This window comes from Melanotaenia boesemani, chromosome 4 (assembly GCF_017639745.1).
Source record: "Melanotaenia boesemani isolate fMelBoe1 chromosome 4, fMelBoe1.pri, whole genome shotgun sequence".
In the NCBI taxonomy this organism is placed as follows: Eukaryota; Metazoa; Chordata; class Actinopteri; order Atheriniformes; family Melanotaeniidae; genus Melanotaenia; species Melanotaenia boesemani.
The window spans coordinates 25,653,784-25,675,670 of NC_055685.1; the positions used below are offsets into that span (position 1 = coordinate 25,653,784).

Here is a 21,887-nt window from a genome sequence, read left to right on the forward strand (position 1 = left end):
GCCATGTTGATATCAGGTTCGAGCCAGCAAACACATAAATGGTAAGAGATAGAGAAGGGAATATTTTTGGCTAAGAGGTACAGTAGTACTTTGGAGTGATTTGCACATAGAGCTTTACATAACTCACTCATCCAGTAGCACATTTGACACGCAGAGTGTGTTTCATAATAGACTATAAAGAATATATCAGTGTCTATCAGCTCTTCACTCCTTTAGCAGAAGATTTGTAGGAATCCTGTTTGTTTTGTTTGTTTTGTTTTTTTTTATTTTCCTTCTTTAAAACAGCTGTAGGTGAACTGGCTGTTTTTTTTTTTGTACAGCTACTAAAAAAACCAAATAATCCTATCAGCCCACCCAGGGCAAGTGTGGAAAAACTTTATGTAATGTTTTGTTGAAAATGTTATAATGCTTTGACACAATGTTGCCACTAATTATTTTCATTGCTTTGATTTTGCAAAGGGTTTTAAACACGACAAAGCTGAGCGGTGACCATATGGCACTATTTTGTGAAGAGGTTGTTTATTTGTTTTTTTTTATTTTAACTATCATTTTTTTTCAAGTGGTCACTAAATAAAGTATTATTTTCCAAATGCATGGAACAAGAAACCGATTTTAAAAAAGAGTGTGCATGGTTCCAGCAGAGTACAATAAGCTGCCTTCTTCCTCTGTGAGCCATTTATCCACCACAACTCCCTGTTTCTGTCATGTTTGTGCCTTCTGTAACAGTCAGATTTTATATAATAAGATTTTAAATACCCAAATATTAGCTGGGCTAGCTTTTACCAGAGTTTGGAGAGTCTGATGGGATTTGCTTTTGCAGCAAAGGTGTAAGTTGTCGGCCCTAACTTGGGAATTACCCAAGTTAATTTTAACTGGTGGCTTGTTAGTCTTCTGTTTAGGTTTGCAATACTTAAATGCTGCAGTTGTAGAAGAACTGGCTGCAAACTTATTACCTACAGTTTATAGAATTTGAGTTTAGAAAACATTACAATGAATGGACAAGAGTTAATCTAAAGTTTAAAAAAATATGGCCTAAATTAGAATAGAATAAAAACTTTGTCATATCACACAAGGCATCAACACTGGCAAATTTAAAGGTATTGTCATACAAACAATATGTAAGTGAAATCAATAAAATATCCGTGTTTTGCTTTGAGTGAGTTCAGTGTTCAGGAGGGTGATGACCTTGGGATAAAAACTGTGTTGCAGTCTGGAGGCTCTGTGCTGCCTACCAGATGGCAGAGGGGGAAACAGGTGATGGCACGAGTGTGTTGCATCTGCCAGGATGCACTTTGCTCTTAAATTATAGTCTGTTTCAGTGTTTCTAATAATTGCCCCCCTCCCAAACCCATTACCCTGTGTTTTAGATGTTTTTTTTTTTACTGTCGATTCTGTCTTGAGCCTGTTAACAGCCATCAATTTCAAACGAGTGAATTTATTTTTTCTTTTAATATATACTTACTTAATTTGTGGAGGTATAAAAAATAAAACAGAGGACTGTCAAGACTAAATATAATTTGTGTTAAGTTTTGAGAGGTTGATGTATCCTAATATGAGGTTTCAGTCAATAAAGAATAAGCAACCATACATTTCATCATTTTTGTTAAACCAATTATAGCCATTAAAATAATAATAATAATTAAAAGCTAAATGACCATACAAATTGGGATGAAATAGGCTATATTTTCAGGTCTAGTCTAAAAAACAGCGTAACCTCAAGTTAGGCTAAGGGCTAAAAGTAGCCAACGTCAACATCACTTAGTGTGAGCCTGAGTCATAAATTACCTCTGCTCATTCGCCCTGAGGGAACTTTTGTCCCTATTAAATGTTTCATTACTTTTACTGACCACATACTCCGATGTAAAAGCCAGTCAGCTCCATACAATATGGTACGATGGAAGCTGGTTGTACCTGGGTCCATGAAGCCTTACCTGCCTGTCAGGTGCTCTGCTCTCGAAAGACTACTACCGGCTCCTCGGACTCCAGGCCCGCCCACCGGGTCTCCGGTGGGCCTGAGCAGCTCAGGTGTCGCGCGGATGCGGTTGGAAACCAGTCGGCGATGCTGGGAGGACTGAACTGGCGGAGGAGAAACAGCAACGTATCTGCCACCGGAGAAGAGAAAAACTCCATGTTCACAGCAGGAACATCCCGACAAAAGTGATGCCCGCCGGACAGTAACGGTTCATGTGCTGTGAATAAATCCGATAATATGAAGATATGCGGAGCCAAAACTAAGCTGTCAGCGCGGGGAAACTGGGGAGCTGCGAGGTCTGCTGCTCTTTATAGGACGTTTTGGACAATCTGCCGACTTCTCCTTACACATTACACTGAGCACCACTCCACCTCCCTCTCTGTATGTCGTCTCCCTTCAACTTGCAGCTCTTTCCTCTTTCTCTCCCCCTCCTCTCCTCTCACTCTTGCCTTCTCTCCTCCTCCTTCATAGTCAAATTGATTCATTCAGAAATGTAGGCCTGTCATATTGTGCATGCAGACTAAAGTAGGCTATTTGTAACAAGCTTTGATTTCTTGATTTATTTTACTCTTATTGTAATAATTAAATTGTTAGACTTATTTTGTTATACTGCAAATGCACCACTAACTGGTATGTCCTCTGCAAGCTGACTGTTCATTTTTTCTAATTTTTCTCAAATTCACAGTTCTTTTAAGTTTCTAATAGCCACAAACGATAATGGTAACTGGTGTCATGGACTTTTGACCCTGTATGCACACTAGTATTTGAATGTGTTGTGAGTGTGTTGGCATTTCTGTGTGTCTCTTTTGTTTTTGGAGTGTGTGTAAAGTAGAAAGCCTGAGAACTGTTTTTCCAGTCCTTTTTGGTAGCCTACCAATCAGATAGCCGATGGTTCAAATCCCAGCTCCACTGGTCTACATGCTAAAGTGTCCTTGGGCTGAAGCCTAATTGCTCTCCAATGTATGCATACAGTATGTGTATGATGAAGAAGCACTGCGTAGCCCCGACTGCACTGTCTTACAGGTTACTTTGTGTAGAAAGAAGTGCTGTATGAGTCTGTAGACAAATGGGTGAATGTTGCCAATATTCTTAGAGAACTGTGAGCGGTCAAGAAGACAACTAAAGCCATTCACAATTGAACAGTAACGCCTTTTCTCTAAAAACTCCAGCCAAACATTGCCCTTGTGCTCTCTCATACATAAATAAGAGATTTTAATATTTCAATAATTAAATATGCCTGAATACTTTAGTTTTAGGAGAGCTTTAGTATGCAGGATGTGTGTCCACTCTCAAAAGATATGACAAACATGTCAGTCTCCATCTCCTTGTATATAATAGCAACCCAGCAAATTTTCTTTCTAGAACAGTGTTGTAAATCAAATATTTCTTAATTTTCATATCCCCTTTATTAGCAATAGTTAAGCCTAAAACAATTAGGCTACTGTTCTAGTAAACAACTAGGAATAATTTAATTGTTTTATTAATACACTTTGTTGTTTATTGTGGCTGAGATACGTTCAGCATATTGCCCTAGACACATTCAATGTTGCTTAATGGTGTTCAATTGTCCAATAGTGGTTGGATAACAGCTCTCACAGAACCCCCATTTTTTTTTTTTTTTTTTTTATCTCGGGCTGTGGTACCTTCTGCCAGAAGGCAGGAGAGAGAGGAGTCCATGACAGAGGTGGGTAGAATCCCAGATAATTCCCTTTGCCCTACAGGCAGTGTTGTTGAGTCAGGTCTCCAACAGGTGGCAGTGAGACCACAGTAATTGTCTCCGCTTGCCTCACCTTTCTCTTTGGTGCTTAACTGCCTCAGGTACTACTGCTCACACGCCACGCAGGGATGCTGCTGGTTAGCACACTCTCCCTGAAGCTTCTGTAGAACACGATGAGGACTAATGGACTGAGAGATGAGCATTTTGTAACCTTCGTAGAAAATGAATGCACTGGTTAGCTTTTTTGACAATGGAGGAGGTGTGCAAGGACCAAGTGAGGTTATCAGTCACCTGACTGGAAACCCACAAGTTCAATATGCTACATGATCTTCACGGCACTGCCCTTGGGGACACGCAAGGGCCAGTTTCACATGGGCCAGTTTGTTTTTCCCCCAAAAATGAAAATAAATAAAAAGAGGAAAAATGAAATGTTTGAAGTCAGTCTCTTTAGTATTATGTGTATTTTTCTAGAATTTACCACTTCATTTGTAAAAGCATTGCTGGAAATGACATGGTTTACAGTATGGATGTGACTCATAAGTTTCTATAGTGATGCACGAGCACACAGGATAAGCTCTCAGAGGAGATGTTCACGTCCTTCTGTGGTTGTCATGGGACTGACTGCTTAGCTAAGCAGAAGAAAGCAAAATGCACTCACACCTATTAGAGCAGTCCAGCAAGGGAAAACAAACGTTTATCCAGCAGATGCTTTTGTGGATAAACTTTAAAGGTCAAGTAACCGTCATTGTATTAACCATAAGAACCTTTTTTGAGTATTTAGAAAAACAAAACATTGGCCTTTCTGTCTCCCCTATACAATTCTTCACCCTCAAAGTTTAGTTCCAATAATGCCATACCAGATGTTTTCCTTCCTTTGTCTTTAACTGTCAAGGGGAAATGTGGCCCAGTAAAAGTGTTGTAAACCATTAACTAACTCTTCTGTACCTGACAGTTCATTAGGGATGGATTCATGTGTAATGTTATAGCGCTCCCTAGTGTATATTGTGATAATGGTCTTTTTCCCAGTTGCCTTTCTTTCACTGAGCATATCTAGTAAAACAGTGTTGAGATCAGATCTAATTAAAACCGCCTGCAGCACATTACCCACTGAACTTAAGATCTACATTCAGCAAACTGTGACAGTTTTTAATATCCAAATTACACAGCCCACCGATCAATGCTGACGATAACTGCTGACTCTGACAACTTCAATATCCCCTCCACTGATAGCAATCAACAACAAATGTACCACTTTGACTGTGACTCACAGAATGGAAAAACCACAACAATGGAGAAAAAGAGAGTTGTTTGAGGTGCTTGAAAAACAAAATGCGTCAGTGAGCAGTTTGAGTCAGGACAAAGTCAGGAGAAAATCCAGTGGAGTCTGCTGAAATATGGCAGCAAGCCAAGCAACTCAAGTGCCCACTCTGCACGGCTGCAGCGGAGCCAACCCTGGAGGGACAAGAGTTATTTGCCACTAAATCAGTCTCACATCCAGCTGACACCCCAGCTTCTTTTCTGTAATCAGCACAGAGCCAAAAGCAGTTGATGGTGTCTGTCTGCATGTGTCGCCGTCACTGTTTTTAACATAAAAGAAATAGAAATAGCAGAAAAACAGACCAAAGGTTTGTGTTTTGTCAAGTACCAGATATAAAATCTTTGACAGAAAAAGAAAACATGTTTGTTGTGAAGTGTTTAACTAAACTTTCTGACTTATCCGAAAGGGTAATAAGGTAATAGTATCCCATGCACAAATGAAAATCACAAAATCAATCATCTGAGCTTCTAGAGTCAAAATGACCGCTGGATCCTGGATAGTTCCAATACTGAACTTTTATCCATGCTTTTACTGTATCTTCTAATTGTTCTGTTTCTCTATGTAACATCAAATGTACATATACTGGTTTGTATAAATAATTATTTAAACTAAGCTTTACTCCAATTTAAGATGAGCATAGTTGACTGTGTAAGTTTTATAGTGCTTTAAATCCTGAATTAAAATATATATATATATATATATATATACACTACCGTTCAAAAGTTTGGGGTCACTTCACCATGGGATTCAATAGGGAAGTGACCCCAAACTTTTGAACGGTAGTGTATATATATATATGTGTATATATATATATATATATATATATATATATATATATATGTATGTATAAAAGTAAGTAAATTTGTGTTGGGTTGATTATTTTCCCCTTTAATAATAACAGCTGGTGTTGTAACAGCTGGATTAGACACCTTTACAACAACGTATAACTTGTAGGGATGAGGCTTGAATGACCAGCACAGTTAAACGTGTGGGTAGTAGTACCCCCTGCTGCCGCTCAGGAGGAAGGGCAGTTGTCTGGCAGCTGTCTGAAAGTCAGTGGATCAATTCCTGGCTTGCCCTGACTACATGCCAAAGTGTCCTTGGGCAAGAGACTGAACCCGACTTTGCTTCCCAATGTGTCTGTATGTAAGCAAAGCACTTAGTGTGTAACAGCAGAAGTGCTGTATGAGTGTGCGTGTGAATAGGTAAACATGACATGTAGTGTAAAAGCACTTTTGAGCTGTCAACATGACTAGAAAAGTATGACTTGCACTTGATTAGCACCTTAATGACAGAAAGACATATCAGAATGAGATTCTGAACCATTTCCATCTCTCAGGATAACAGTGCTCTCTCCCACAGAGCCTGGACCATCACAGACTACATTCAGAATTTGGAAGGGGAGAGCATGGGTTGGTCTCCAGAGTCCACATCTTCATTGAACACTTGTGAGATGGGCTTGGTCATGCTGTATGTGCCAGAGCGTCCAACACAACCACATCGGTTGTCTTATCAACAATTTTTGGTTGCAGAATGGGATGCTATCCCACAGCATGAATGATAAAATGTAAAAATGGCCAATATGTTTTTTTTTTCCATATTACTGTGGGAGAGTGTAATCATCCAGTCTACCAAAAAAGATCAAAACTAGAGTAATAACTGGAAGAATATGTTTTTTTTCACATTACTTTTTGTGCAAAGTTAATTTACCTATTAAGAAATAAGGTTTGATTCTGTATTTTTCTTTTTCTCTGGAATTTGGAACGAGTAGAACCTAAGATTAAACCCTGATGATCAAATTGTTTGCTTTACCTGTTCAAAATGGTGTCTTTAAACAGGAAGTAGCAGTAGTATCTAAAGAATGTGGTTGCTTTTAAGACATTATTATTTTTAGCTAGGGCAGATATATTTTAGCTTGATATACATAATGGCATTCTGTGTCATAATTACCACTAAAGAGCAAACAATAATTATAGTTACTGAAACAGTAAATAATCAGAACAGAAATGTGATCATGTGATGAGAGCATGTTTACCTTTTTACCTCCCAGAGACATGTATCAGGCAGCAGTTCCTTTTACAAGCATACAACTTTAATCAGGGCATTATGCAAAAGATCAGCTAAACAGTAAAACTGTGACATTTTTATAAACACCCCCACAAAAAAATAATAATTAGAAACGGTCAAAAGCAAAATAAATCTGAGAACAATGTCAAAGACGATTGATCTTTTCATCTTTAACACTGTTTCTCTTAGTGTCCACTTCTCCATTGGTCATCTACGTTTTCTCCTCTATTTCTACTCCATTGTCTTTAATAGATCCCTGTTATTTCACATAGATGGCCAGGGGGTGGGGGGGTTGTCTTCAGTCGGTCACCCAGTCCAGCCTCCACTTTACTTCTGCCTTTATCAGTGATGGGCCCTTGGTTACCATGGCGGTGACATTGGCTGTGGGTTCTGGAGGTAGGACATCACAACTGCTGAGATGGACAGCCTGAACGCAGACAGAAAAAAAGAAAAATGGAGAAAAAAAATTTATTAAACATTGCCATTTTAATTTTACATCAGGCTGAAAATATGATATAAAATTTGGTATTTCCTTATTTATATTACTGGCGTTCTCTACTGTTAGTACTTTACAGCAAAGGAAAGGCAAACTCCAACTTGCCTCCAATGATGGGATATTCTGAGCCATTCAAAGCATCTTTTGGGTCAATTTGTCTGAACGCGTGAAGAAAAATTTGCATGACAACTTCAATGACACACTGGCCCTCCAAAGCACTTTTATCCTGACACACCTTTTTTTTAAATAACACAATATACTTAAATCATATCCTGGCTACTGACCAGCGTCCTAAAATTGGCCTTGAACCAGCTTCTACACTCATTCCCTTTCACTCTATCATATACACACATGGCTGGGATATTGAGTTTGTTCTCTGACATAATTTGCTGAGCCAAACGTTTTGTGTTACTAAGCAATGAGTGCATTTAGCTTGTCTTTAATACAACCTCATCTAGACAATGGACAAGAAGGTTTTTCCTCATTGTAAATCTGTCTAGGAAGCCCTACTTTAGTGCTTTTTTACTAGCAAATGTGTCCCCCAAGAGGTCAAACAGTTAAAAGCTTTTGAATATTACAATTGGCTTGTCTAAAGTCTCAACAGCAGGCAGAAGCAAGGTCTAACCTGCACTTTTAAGAGTGCATACTGCTAAACCTTAATGCAAACATGAGCTTCTCTTATCAGCCTTCTTCTCTAAAAGCTGCAACAGAAATAGTAAGTCTTTTGTTTTTACTTTGCACCCCTTACAGATTATAACTAATAAATCAAATCACATCAAGCTTTATTTATAAAGTGTTTTTTATGCTGAAGGCAACACAGTACTTTACATGATTAAAAAAAGCAATTCATATTTAATTCATATTAAAAACAAAAGTAGCCTTTAAACACATCAAAATAGATAACATAACCATAAAAAAAAAAAAAAAAAAAAAAAAACACTTATTAAAGTCTTTCACACAGTCACGAGCGCACACACACACACACACAAAGCATTTTAAAACTGGTGTAATGTGTTCCCGCCCCCCTCTGGTCCACGACAGAATGCGTAACGCCGAGTTCTGAAGTAGCTGTGGGTTTGAAATGGACTTTTTGGGAAGACCAGAGAGCAGGGCAATAATTTATTCTACTAGAAATAAAAACATGCATCAGTACCTCCGTGCTGTCAAGAGAGAGACATGGGTGGACTCTGCCGATGTTTTTAAGATGGTAAAATCCAGTCTTTGTTATATTTCTGATGTGTGGAGTAAAATCCAGCTTAGAGTTGAAAAGAACACCCAGATTTCTCACACACTGAGAAGGATTAAAATGTTGTAATTTTGATAAAAAATTATCTCTCTCTTGCCCTCAGGACTGATAATTAAAACTTCAGTTCTCTGCCATCCATGACTTTATAGCTAAAATACAGTTTAAAAGGACGTTAACTGGCTCCAGGTCGTCAGGAGACACATGATGTAAAGCTGCGTATCATCAGCATAGCTGTGAAAATAATTGCTGTGTCTCCTGATGACATCTCCAAGAGGCAACATGTACAAATTAAAAAGTATTGGTCCTAAAATCGATCCTTGGGGAACACCGCATTTGACTTCATGGATTCCTGAGGAGCAAGTACCCATACTGAGAAAAAATTGACAATTTGTGAGATAGGAATAAAACCATTTAAGAACAGTATCTGAGAAGCCCACCAGACTTCTGAGTCTGTCTAGTAAAATCTGTAAGTCTAGATATTTGTGAACAGTCTGAGCCTAAAAATTATCTTTAGTTATCTTATTGTAGTCTACCCTGCACTTACACAAAGCACACAACAGTGCACACATTTTATACTACATACACATGCTGTATACTTACATAAAGCTGCTCATCATCTGTTTGGTGTCCTCTGAGCTTCTGGAGTTTGCAAAGCTGATGAAAGAGCAGTAGACTGCGATCCAGGCACACCACTTCAGCTGAAACGCAAACACACAAGTTAGATTAATTTATTTCTGTTTTCTGACAAGCTTGTAACTGTAAGTGTACAAACATTTCCAACAGAACAACAATGTATAGGCCTAGATTGAGAAAGGTAAAAAATAAAACCTCCTTAAAGGGATAGATGCTTAACAGCATGCCATTAACAAAAAATGACACTGAATATATATATATATATATATATATATATATATATATATATATATACACTAGGGATTTTATACCTGGCATAGAAATATTCATAACATGGCAAAGTGGTTCCCTTAGTCTTTCCATAGTTTTAACTTGGTCTTTGTCAAATTGACTGATTTTAATATACTGTTATTAAAGGTTTTAGTCTTAAGTATTTATCTAATTTGTTTTTAGTTTACGAACCTCCCAGAGACTGGTCGAGGCTGGTCTCTTGTTTATTTCTAAGGTGGGGGCTAAAACATTTGCAGAGGCATCTTTTAGGTTTTATGTTTCTCGCTTGTGGAACAGCCTTCCCGAGTACCTGAGAGCAGCTGGGAGTGTTCACGTTTTTAAGGGTAAACTTAGGACTTACCTTTTAAGTAAAGTGTTTAATTGAATATTATTTTAGCAATAATAATTGGTATTTTACTTACATTCATAATCTTCACATTATTAATGAACTCATTTAATTAGATGGAGGGCGCCTTTTGTTCCATTTTTTAAAGAAAGTCTTTTCTATCATTTTTTCCTTTCCATGTTTGTTTTATTTGAGCTTATTTTATATTATTTTTTTATCTTTGCTTTATTTATCCATTTTATCTTGCTTTCATCCCTTTGCCAAATTAACATATTTTACTTACATTCCTGGTGTTTTAATTTCCCCAGTGCAGTTGGTGATTGTTAGGACAACGCTGGTTGAGAGCATCATTTCATGTATATGTATATGCATATAGTTATACCATGGGTATTTGTCATGTATGTGTGTATGCATAACTTGTTGGTTTGTGGTCTTGGGAACTTGATAGGTTTAGATGCTTTTGAAAGGAAGAACGCTATATTTGAGAGCAAGAAGGGACTTTTTTGAGCGTGAGAGCAGAGTTTTGAGAGAGAGAGAGCAAGATGATATTTAAGTGTGAAAACAAGAAATCTTGCTTTCAAATCGAACAATTATGCTCTTGATTAAAGACAGGGAAATAACCACATATATTTTGTATTCTAATTTGTTTTGTACGAAAATGCTTTATGAATAAAGTTTGACTGATTGATTGAAATTAAGTCACACATTTAAAGGTATGACTGTAAGTCAAAGTGTGCTACTGCTTCATTATCTATCATATCCTTTATGCTGAAAGTCAGCAACTGCCCTTCATTTAAAAGGCAAGTTTATCTTTAACTTTCTAAATAGAGTGGTAGAGACAGACCAGGGTCTGCCCTTCAGGGGCAAAATCTTCCATGCGGACATGAATCAACATACATCAGAAGTCGAGGGCAATCAAGAAGAGAAACATTAAAATGTAATATGATAAACTTCATGTAATTAACCTTAAGCATCAGTCCACACATGCTGAAGATCATGCCGAGTAGGTTCATGTAGTCAGGAGTGGGGTCTTCCAGTGTGGGGTTAGTCTCTGTGCTTGGGGGCTTGTACCTGCCACAACACATTTACCAAAACATACAATATAACTAGTATACAAATCATTATAAAAAATCCTTACTTCTCAATTTTGAACTCACTGGATGCATTGTACTTTTACAAAATTGCGTTACAGTCAGGACTAGCCGTGGAGGCTAGACCAAAAAAATGACAACAGCCCCAAATCAAAGGTAAATTCTGACAAACATCTGGAGCACCGGGGTATCATAACACATAGTTATACTCCACAATATTTTCCAGATTTGAAGCATTTGTCATTCAAATCATTTTGTCAAATCATTATTGCATGTCTTCTAAAAGAGTGGTCTCTTATAAGGAACGTGACAAATCAAAAGATCTATTGAGCCTTTCTTACTGACATATAAATGAGTAACATTAAAAAAAAAAAAAAAGATTTGTTGAAACATAACAGTTTGTCTAACAGAATAATGGAATCGCGCATACACAGTCGATTAATCATAACTTTATCTTAATCATTTGAAGGCTTTTCAGCCTAAGTCTTAAGCACCTAGCTAACGATAATCTGGGTGTACTCATAATCAATGAATGTTAGCTAGCTGCTAGCTGCCGTAAACTATTTCCTGACAACCTCATTTCGCAGGTTAAGATTGGTTTTTCTAAATAAAATATACCTTAAAATTTTATTTTGCCTCCTCGGATCTGCCATATTGTTGGAGGACATAATACAATAAAATATCCTCCTACTGCAAAGTATTGGGAAAAAAAATTAACTCCGGTGACAGATGATAAGTCTTTTCTTGAAAGGCAAAAATGGGGCACTTGTTTCCGGTTACTGTAAAAATAAAAGTTTAAGGTATTGTTTCGGTCGAGTTTGATAGGGACAACTGTTTTTTTAAACTTTTATTTTGACAAGTAACGGTGATCCCAGAGTGCATTGCGTGCGCGTACTAGCTAAAAAACACGAGTGAAAAATGACCAGTAGGGAAATGAGGGGGTGAATCTACTTTATTATTTTGCTAGTTGCACAACGAATATCATTGTCTCTTAAATATTAATGTTAAAAATCATCCAGGTGAGCTCTGACGTTCAGTATTACATTTCAAATGATATATAAAATTAATTAAAATAAGCTCAATGGAATAATGTTTATACATTGTTTTGGTCATTGCATTTTTTTCTTTTCTCATTTTTATTAATTTGTTTTATTTTTTATTTATTCGTTTATTTATGTGCTATTTAACAACAATAATTCACATATGTCAAGTAATGTAGGTAACGTGTTTACTAGTGTGGCTACGTTTTACCACGCAGGTGATGTGATGTCGTTCCCTCAACCCAAACCCCAGGCTCCTCAGCTTCCTCAACATCTACTCAGGACCATTGACTGTAAACAAGGAGCTGTCAGGGCCGTTCGGTTCAATGGTATTATTATTATTATTATTTATGCTCTATTTTACTAAAGCATTAGTTCAGCACAGAAATAGTACAAGGTTGAGTATGTTGTTGCCTTATTCTGATAAAAATGCGATGTGACCCTCACTTGTTAGTTATAGAACAAATTCCCTAAGATCATACCGACCTCTGTCTGTCTTCATTTTTGGTCAGCTGATGGAGACTACCTACTGTCTTGTGGCAGTGATAAATCCTTAAAGTTGTGGAGTGTGACCCGGGGGACCTTGTTGAAGACATACAGTGGTCATGGATATGAAGTGCTGGATGCTGATAGGTGAGACTATTGTCACATTTCCTCTACAGTGTGACAGACATTATGATTTAGGCATTGCAAATCAAAACTGTCAGTACATGATGGAGAATATAAAATCCTGAAAAAGAGGGGGTAGGTGTGTATGTACATAGATGAAGATAATGAAAAAAGTTTGTCATCTTTTTCATTATGTGCTGTAATAGTTTTTCTATATTGTGTTAAAATGCTACTAAATTAAAACAGTGTACAATAAATGCACAGCATAGAGTAACAGGCATCTTTTTCATTGGCTACCTCCACAGTTCCTATGACAACAGCCAGATTTGCTCCTGTAGCTCTGACAAGACAGTGATTCTGTGGGATGTTGCCACAGGGCAGGTCACACGCAAGCTCAGAGGACACGCCGGGGTTAGTTCTGCTGTTTCTGGCTCTGTGTTGTCATGACATTTTATTGAAAGACATTTATATATTTGCATTTTCACTTTCCGTGTTTGTGTGTGTGTCTCCACTTTGCTGTTTTTTTTTTCAGTTTTTTTTTTTTTTTTTACTTTTTTCACCTTGCATTTCCTTTTTCTTTCAACAGAAAGTTAACTGTGTGCAGTTCAATGAGGAGGCAACAGTAATGCTGTCTGGTTAGTCATCAGTTGTATTTAGCACTGTGGATTATTGTATATACTATATGTGTACATTACTCTCTGCATGCGTTGTGTTTGGCCTTCAATCAACCAGGATCCATAGATGGAACAGTACGGTGCTGGGATACCAGATCCAGAAGATTTGAGCCAATCCAAGTTCTAGATGAAGCACGTGACAGCATTAGCAGCATCAAAGTGGCACAACATGAGCTGCTTACTGGGTCAGTAAAGTACAACACTGGAGCTGTTTTGATCAGCAGTGTATATATCGCCTTTGTCTCTTCCTTATTCAGACTACACCACTTTAAAGCTAGGACAAATCATCAGTTTTGTTATCCCCGTCCTCACTTCCCTACAAGTCAGAGATTTGATTTTTAAATCTTGTTGTGTTAAGTTCGGTGGACGGCAGAGTGAGGCGCTATGACCTGAGAATGGGACAACTGCATGTAGACTTCATCGACAGTAAGTAATCAGTTTTTTTGAAGATATTGTTTCAACATTTGTAAGATTGATAACAATAGCTACTAAACCTACTATTGGTAGCAGTAGCAGAAGTAGCTGTAGTTACTTTTATTGTTATGGGAGTGAGACTAAGTAATGCCAGAAATGCAGAACAATGTAAATCATGTGTTTGTATGTGTGTTTCAGGTCCCATTACATGTGTGTGCTTCAGTCAGGATGGTCAGTGTACACTGAGCTCCAGTTTAGATTCAACAGTAAGACTTCTGGACAAAAGCACTGGTGAAATGCTGGGAGAGTAAGTGCAGACCAGTTTTATTCATAGTGTAACTTGCTCCTATTATGGCTTCATGCAATAGTTAACCAATACAAAACTGCTTGTTTAAGCAAGTTATCTTTTCCCCAAAATAAAACCTCTTGTAATTATGAGCAATGAGTCAAAGTTATCTTAAAGAATAATTTCCAAAAAGGTACTAAAGTTGCAGTAATTTTTACCTGTTGCATATCAGAGGGCCAGTTTTCACATATATCCTTCTAGACTAGCTCAGCAGACCATTTAGCAAAAAATTTTGAGTGATTTCAGTACCCCTCATATTAACTCAGAAGAATTTCTTCAGGAAGCTTATGTACATTTTCTGTTATGTTTACCCCCTATTCTCTTAGATTGTCCCTTAAGTACATTGTTGTTTGCTTGCATAGGTATACAGGACACAAAATGAAGGGTTACAAGCTGGACTGCTGTTTGTCAAGTAAAGATACTCATGTCTTAAGTTGCTCAGAGGATGGATATGTTTACTGCTGGGATCTAGTGGAGGTAAATATACATTTTGTATTTGATGCAAAACTCTATGATCTAGGAATAAGTCCTGATACATAATGCAGATCTCTTTCTCTTCTAGGGGTCTTTGTCCTTAAAGCTGCCAGTGGGGAAAGCAGTTGTCCAGTCATTGTCCTTCCACCCCACAGAGACCCTGCTCCTCACAGCCATGGAGGGGCGTGTTCAGGTGTGGGGGGCAGAGCCAGAGGAGACAGAGGATGATGCAGTGGTCACATAGAGGGGTGAAAATAGTCAATTGTGACTGCTTTATGTTCAGAGGACCTTGCTTTCTTTTAGGCGACTACGATGTTCTCATCAAATTGATGAACTTCATGGTGTCGTGAAAATATTACTGGAATATGGCTTCTAATTCTAGGTTTGCAGCTGGAATAAGGAGTAAATTGTAAGTGATTTCCAGCAGAGATTTTATCCTGTTGTACAAGATATTTTAAAATTCGGCTATTGCATTAGGTTGATGATTAGGAACCTTTATGGGCCTGGAAAAAAAGGAAAAGATACTGATCTTTACACTGATTGTGTTGTGTGAGTCAGATGTGTAATAGCACAAACCAAGTTACGGAATCGGAAGCCTCAGCTTGTTAAATAAAAGCAACTCATTTGCTGTTTGTCTGTCTTATCAGCTTTATTTGTGGCTCTTTAAACAAGATTTATTTTTATAGAGGTGAAACATACCAGCTGACAAAAATTACAGACTTGAACATGGGCTCAAATATAATTTTAATAATTAAGTGTTTTACTATAGTCACGGAAAAACAACTGAGTGTGAAACATTTTTACTTTTAATACAAAACCTGGAATAAACCATGAAAAGTAAACCATGTCGTGTTGTATTTTTTACATTGATGCAACTCTTATTAATACTGATCTGTTTTACACAAGTATATTTTTATAATGGACTTTTCACACATTGAACTTAGAAATTAGCACAGTACAAAATAAGTTATTTAACAAAAACCTCGTTGAATAAATAAATATCTTACATAAATACATTTTCTAAGTAATTGTCCTGTTTAAAGTCTCACTTGTAAAGACCTTCAGTCAGCAGCATTTGTCAAAACACAAAGTGTGTATTTACACAGCTTTGTACACATCTGTCATTAACTCCAAAAAACAAAAAAATAAGATTTTAAATTAAGACATCAGATTATTTACAAATATCAAGTGATTGTTGTAGAATTGTGTATACATTTTTACCCTTTTAGTACAAAGTCCTTGCATATGGAGAACTAATTTCAGTTTTCCTATTCATGTGAATTGCAGATGCCACAAACTCTTCATAGGTCCCAGCAGGTCACCAGTTAGTCAGCCTGTCGAAACTGCACTGGTGAGGTTTTCACACTTAAGTTGCAGTAATTATAGCTTAATGCTGTTTTTCTTTTTTTTTTACCCCTTTATTTTAAATTTTCCCCTCAAAATAATTATGCATTCACAAGCATCTTCAGGTTTATACTCCTGCCCCCTCATCTTCACCTGTGTCTGTCTACAGGCAGCTGATTAACCCACACAGCTGCAGCCAGCGGCCGATAGTTTCTCTACTTTGTGCCAGCGATGTGAATTGTCAAGGAAGGCCATGTCCTCGTGGTGGGTGGGCCTGCAGCAGGGTGCATTGTGCCACTGTTCCCCAGGTGGTGGGTTTGGGAGCACTCCACTGAGCAGCAGGTTAGTGAGGGTCAGGTCATGGTTGGAGCGAGCGTGAGGACATGTTCCACTGCAGTACTTAAATAAGACGGTCTCATCTGAGTCATAGCCTAGCCCCAGGTCTCGAACCTGCAGCAGGATGGACTGCAGTCTACAATGGGAGTCGAGAGTTGAGCGACGTTTCCTGGCCGGGTTTTCAACTGTAGGGAAAGAAGATGACCCAACTCCAGAGGCTTCTATCTGGATGTCTTCTACAGCTGAATATTTGCTTCTTCTGTCTCCATCTGGAGACTTGTGAGTTGATGCTGTTTCTTGTTTCTGGCCTGGAAAAGACAAATGTTGTTTATAAATGTAATGTGCAAAATTTCTAGTATATTTACACTGTCCTTAAATTGATAGGTCAGGACCCCCGTGTTCACTTACTAATCAGTGGTTTCAGCCAGTAGCCCTCTCCCTTCTGGATGCAGAAAAGAATCACAATGAGCTTCAGCAGGGACTTCATGGTTCGAGTCTGCTCTTCGTCTTTGCTGTCCCGTAAAATGAACAAAGCCCGTTTGTGTTTGTATGTCTGTGAATGTCTGCAGGTGTGTGTGATGCTTAAGATGCAGACGAGTCACAACCTCCAATATATAGCCCTCTGAGATGAAGGGGGGTGAAGAGATGAGACGAGGAGGTGCAGGGGGGAGACAGACACTAACCCGTTACTTGCCAACTGACAATCCCACTCACCTGAGCCTGACAGGGAGCGTAGGAGGGCAGACGGGCGCTTGACCCAGAATTTGTCCTGTTTGGAATTATCTAATTGATGTAAATCACCGATTTATTGTTGAGTTTCCGCCAGATGTTTTCCAGAAGATGCTGGCCCCTAACAATTTAGTTTCCCACAAGTCTGAGGTTCTTAAATAGCTACTAAGGAGTGGACAGTGATGTTACCAGGATGATCTGAGAAGAATGTCTTACATATGATTCAGCATATATGTAAAGGAATGTTTGAAAGGCAAACAGCCACAAGATACATGGAGTGAACTTTATTAGTACTTTAACTTAAAAATCATCCATATAGGAAATAAAAGAAGAAGCATGTCAAGTGGCCAGTCATTGTGGACCCTGTTGAAGTCTGATTTTTGTCACTGATCTAACATTGCATGTTATTTTGTTCTGACATGTGTCAGAACAAAATAATTTAACTTTAAATAACAAAGAAGAGAGAGAAGGTTATAGTTAGAACAAAACAGGCCCTGCTTTAGCAGACATTCCATAATGGGTGACTTGACTTAAGCTGGTCCATAAATTGAGGGATTTCATCAGCAATGTGCTGCTGACATGTAGAATATGTAGAATATGCATTATGTAATGATTATATGGCCCAAACAGGCAGTCAATGGAATTTGAAGAGTGAAAGTGCATATTTGGACCTTGTCTCTACCATCCAGGTGCAGGGCAAACACCTCAGTGCTCCTGATTTGACAGCTGATCTTATTCAGGATTATTTGTGAAATGTCAAACATTACAAATGTATTTCCTTCCCAAAAATGCTTTTTTTTAATATTTATTATTTTGATATTCAATTGCTTAAATGGTAAATAATCAATATTTTTAAAGCACATTTTAATCTGGTTTAAGTTCTTCACTGTGCCTTACCATGTGTTTTTCATTTATCCACTCACACAGTCACACAGCACTTCTTTTCTATGCATGCTTTGCTTTTTTTTCTACAGTCACATATCAATGAGCATTTCAAGAACAATGTAGAAGCTGAAGTGGTGGGTCTTTGGATGAAAGCACCAACCTTCCAGCTAGAAGACAATCATCCATTATCACCCAGTTAATCACTTTTACGAGGGCCCGGCTCATAGCTCGTGCTTGGAGGACCGGTGACTGGTGGGGCCGGCCAGCCGCTGTCCGTGGTCCCCTGGGGCCCGTGCGCTGTTACTGTCAGGGACTCTGACCGCGGCCTTCCTCTGCCTTCTTCTGGGTGGGTGCATGGTTTTCATTAAAAAAATCTTCATCTAGCAGAAATTTAAAATAAACAAAATAAAATTCTGTTTAAGTGGCTGCACTGTTGTTTTACAACCAACAGCCAAAACTAGAAAAAAAAAATATATATATGGTGAGATTGAAAATAACAGGAGACATAGATAGACACTGCAAATTTGTACGCCCTTAGCATGTCCCCACACTTTATTTTTGTGCATTTGAATAAATCCTTGTATTAACTGTCAATGCATGGTCATCAATGAGTGAGTTATGATAAACAATCAATGAGAAATATATATTACAGTCCACAGAGTAAAAATAATCCTAACAAAGATAATAATAATAATTAGTAGTAGTAGTATTAGTGTTGTTGATAATGATGTTATTTTATGTTATTTTATTAGATTTTTTTTTAACTCAAAGCTTTGCTTGACTTATATTTAGACTATGTTGGAAAAGGTTTTTGAGTATTTAGAACAGTTCAAATTTATTACACATACAGCTCTGCTGATGAATGAATTACAAAAGAGTCAGCCTTAGATCCTAAACTAATATTTGGCAATGAGATATATCGTCAAGAATTTCAGTTGTAACTTTCTGGATAAAGTTTTTGATCCTGCATACGACAGCTGATTTGTCAAAGAATATACTGTTTTATATAAGTTTCTGATTTATAGATTGCTTTTAAGGGGCTTTTAGTTGGTTATAAATGTCTTAATGGTCTTGGGCCTTCTTATTTACCTGACTTACTTTTAAATTATGAGCCTTGTGGACCCTGGGGTCCTCTGGTACCGGCCTTTTGGTTGTTCCTAAAGTCAAGACTAAAACCTCCAATGAGGCCGTTTTCCACCACCATGGCCCTCGTCTATGGTTTAGGGGTTGCGAGTGAATCTTATTGCTGCAGAGACTGTTGCTTTTAAAAAGAGTCTCAAGACCTACCTTTTTAATTTACCTTTTAACTGAACTGTTACCTTACCTTGTTTAGGCCACTTCATTTTATTTATTTTTTTATTATTTTTATTTTATTTTACTTATTCATGTATTTATTTACTTAAAAAAAACACCTGTTTTGTCATTTTCTCAGTTCTGATTTTTATGACTTTGTTTTAATAGGGCACACTGTTTTTATGTGTTCCTCTAGTTAAACTTTATTATTTGTCATTCATATTTGTTCTTTTTTTATTTAATTATCCACTTTCAACATTTTTCACTGTTATTTATACTGTGTATTCCTCATGAGGACCCTCTTGCCTGCTTGGTCTGCAGGATTGTTGCCGTAGGAATGGCTGTGGTTTTGGTTGCTAGGGGCCCTGCACTGCAGCCAAAGTGGCCTTTTGGTTGTTCCTAAAGTCAAGACTAAAACTTTGGATATAGGTGTGTGTGTGTGTGAGAAAGAGTGGGTGTGGATTTTTAATTGCTGTTTTATATTCTTTCATATTTTATTTAATTTTACATTATTCATTTTATTATGTAAAACATGTTGTGCTGCTTATTTATGAAAAGTGCTTTTATAAATCCAATTTGATTTGATTTAATTTGATTAACACAGTTTAAATGAGTTATTAGTTATTAGCACTTAAAAAGAGCCAGCTCACTCTGTGACAGCCCTCTGGACCCCATCGAGGTGATGGGGGATAGGAGGCTCTGGCCAAACTGTCTACCATCATGGCCCCCACCCTCTGCATGAGACTGTAGGGGCCTTAAGCAGCTACTTCAGTAACAGACTATTTATTTTCTTTATTTTTTCATTTACTTATATGGTTAATTCATATCTTCTATATATGCATTCACCTGTGTAATAACACCTCCCCACTGCACATATTTGCACATATTTAAATACTGTTTCTTTCTTTTTCTGTTATTATTATTATTATTTTCTATTTATTGTACATACTGCTTTTTGTCTTTGTTTTTTGTTTTTTTTTGTCTGTTTAATGTCTCTTTTACTTTGTGTTTGAGTTGCTGTAACAGCGAAATTCCCCCACTGTGGGATCAGTAAAGGATCTTATCTTAAATGTTTACATAACTTCGTACAGATCAGACACAAAAGGAGGATCAAGTGAACACAAGAATATTATGCAAACACCACGCTGTAAATCTGTCTCTGAAATCTCAATACTTCATGAAAACAGCAAATTATTTCAAGTGAACTGTTTTTTTTAGAAACTTCTAATTGGATTTAGATATGAAGGTGAGCTTCAGATTTTTTATTTATTTATTTTAAACAGTTTTAATCAGTTAGCCAGAGAAAAAATTGGAGGTCTGTTCACAATTGACACAGAGACCTTGTTTGAACACAGTCTAAGGGGTTAACATCTGAAGAGTGACACTACTGGCTTATCATCTCTTTTCCACAAAACAGGAATGGGTTTCAGTCTAGTCTGTGCACCACATTTTCAATAACATTTTTTGGTCTTAGATCTGAGAATGTATCTCTATTAAAATAAGTGATGCACTTAACTACAGTAAAGCAAACACAGTGGATACTGTTAGCATAAATTAGTTGGTGGATTACATAGAGTTCAGTTTGACTCAGACAATCCAATATTTTTTTAAACAGTTTCAATTGCCTTTCATTTGTGCAGCATGCAAGCACATGAAAGGGCAGAGGACCTGACACATTCCTTCCACTTCCAAAGGAGACAGGAGGATGGAAGCAGAGTGACAGATAAAAGACAGAAGAAAAGCAGAGGAGGTAGTGGGAGAAATACAGTGGAGATAAAGCAATCCTTTTGGATTATGGCCTGGAATTCAGCATTGTCAGAATGCAGGAATGGGAAGAACGTAGCATCTCTCTGTAACAGAATGGGTCAATAAGAGAATAAATACAAAATTTTGACATTTTATATTTTATAGTGTTCATTCTTTTTTATTATTGTAAATTGGTACTATTGAAAAAAGCATAGCTGCATAAAATTTAGTAGATCTAATTATTCTTTCCACTACTTACATTATATAATGTTCACATGTGACATGCTTTTTTAAACTTAGCATAAATAACAAGAAAATTTGTGTTTGGTTATTTATTTCTCAACTTTAATAATACCAGCTGGTATTATATTATATATTGTTGGAAATCCTTATTGGTCACTTTTACAATAAGGGATAACGTGAAAGCATTGTGCTTCTGTGGAATGAGCAACACAGCTAAACGTATGGATAGGGCTTACCCCAAAGTGTGCCAGAATCCCCTCCAATATTTTCCTGACGGTATTCACTCTTTTTATAAGGTTAAAGTGCTGCCAGGTATGTGCTAGTCATGACTGATGTATGACTGGCACCTGATTGGTTGCTAAATCATAGAGGAACATATTAGAATGAGATTCTGGAGTCAGTGGAGATCCCATATATATCCAGAATGTGGGACTTAACTCCATCCTCAAAGATGACAATGCCCTGTTGTAATGACAAAGTCATCGTGCTGTGTGTGGATTTTCCTCATGCTTTGGAGGTTCCTGACACAGTAAAATTAATAAAGAATAACGTTGGCCTGCCAAGAGACTAAGGACAGAAATTAGGTTTGCTGTAATCT

The 21,887-nt window shown here is 37.4% G+C and overlaps 2 protein-coding genes across 2 annotated transcripts; one reads left to right on the forward strand and one right to left on the reverse strand.

Moving 5' to 3' along the window:
* Positions 1-7,077: 7,077 nt before the first annotated feature.
* On the reverse strand, positions 7,078-11,921 carry wdr83os (WD repeat domain 83 opposite strand). The gene is made up of 4 exons (XM_041982410.1): positions 11,775-11,921; positions 11,031-11,136; positions 9,417-9,514; positions 7,078-7,501 (listed from the first exon to the last, which is right to left on the reverse strand). Exons 1-4 carry the CDS (start codon positions 11,822-11,824, stop codon positions 7,435-7,437), a joined length of 321 nt encoding a protein of 106 aa, XP_041838344.1. The 5' UTR covers positions 11,825-11,921; the 3' UTR covers positions 7,078-7,434.
* A 129-nt stretch (positions 11,922-12,050) lies between these two features.
* wdr83 (WD repeat domain containing 83) lies at positions 12,051-15,555 on the forward strand. Its single transcript, XM_041982401.1, has 10 exons — positions 12,051-12,175; positions 12,415-12,525; positions 12,709-12,829; positions 13,111-13,216; positions 13,392-13,440; positions 13,538-13,664; positions 13,838-13,905; positions 14,092-14,200; positions 14,602-14,716; positions 14,802-15,555. The coding sequence occupies exons 2-10, from the start codon at positions 12,423-12,425 to the stop codon at positions 14,955-14,957; spliced, it is 954 nt and encodes a 317-aa protein (XP_041838335.1). The 5' UTR covers positions 12,051-12,175; positions 12,415-12,422; the 3' UTR covers positions 14,958-15,555.
* The last annotated feature ends 6,332 nt before the right edge of the window (positions 15,556-21,887 follow it).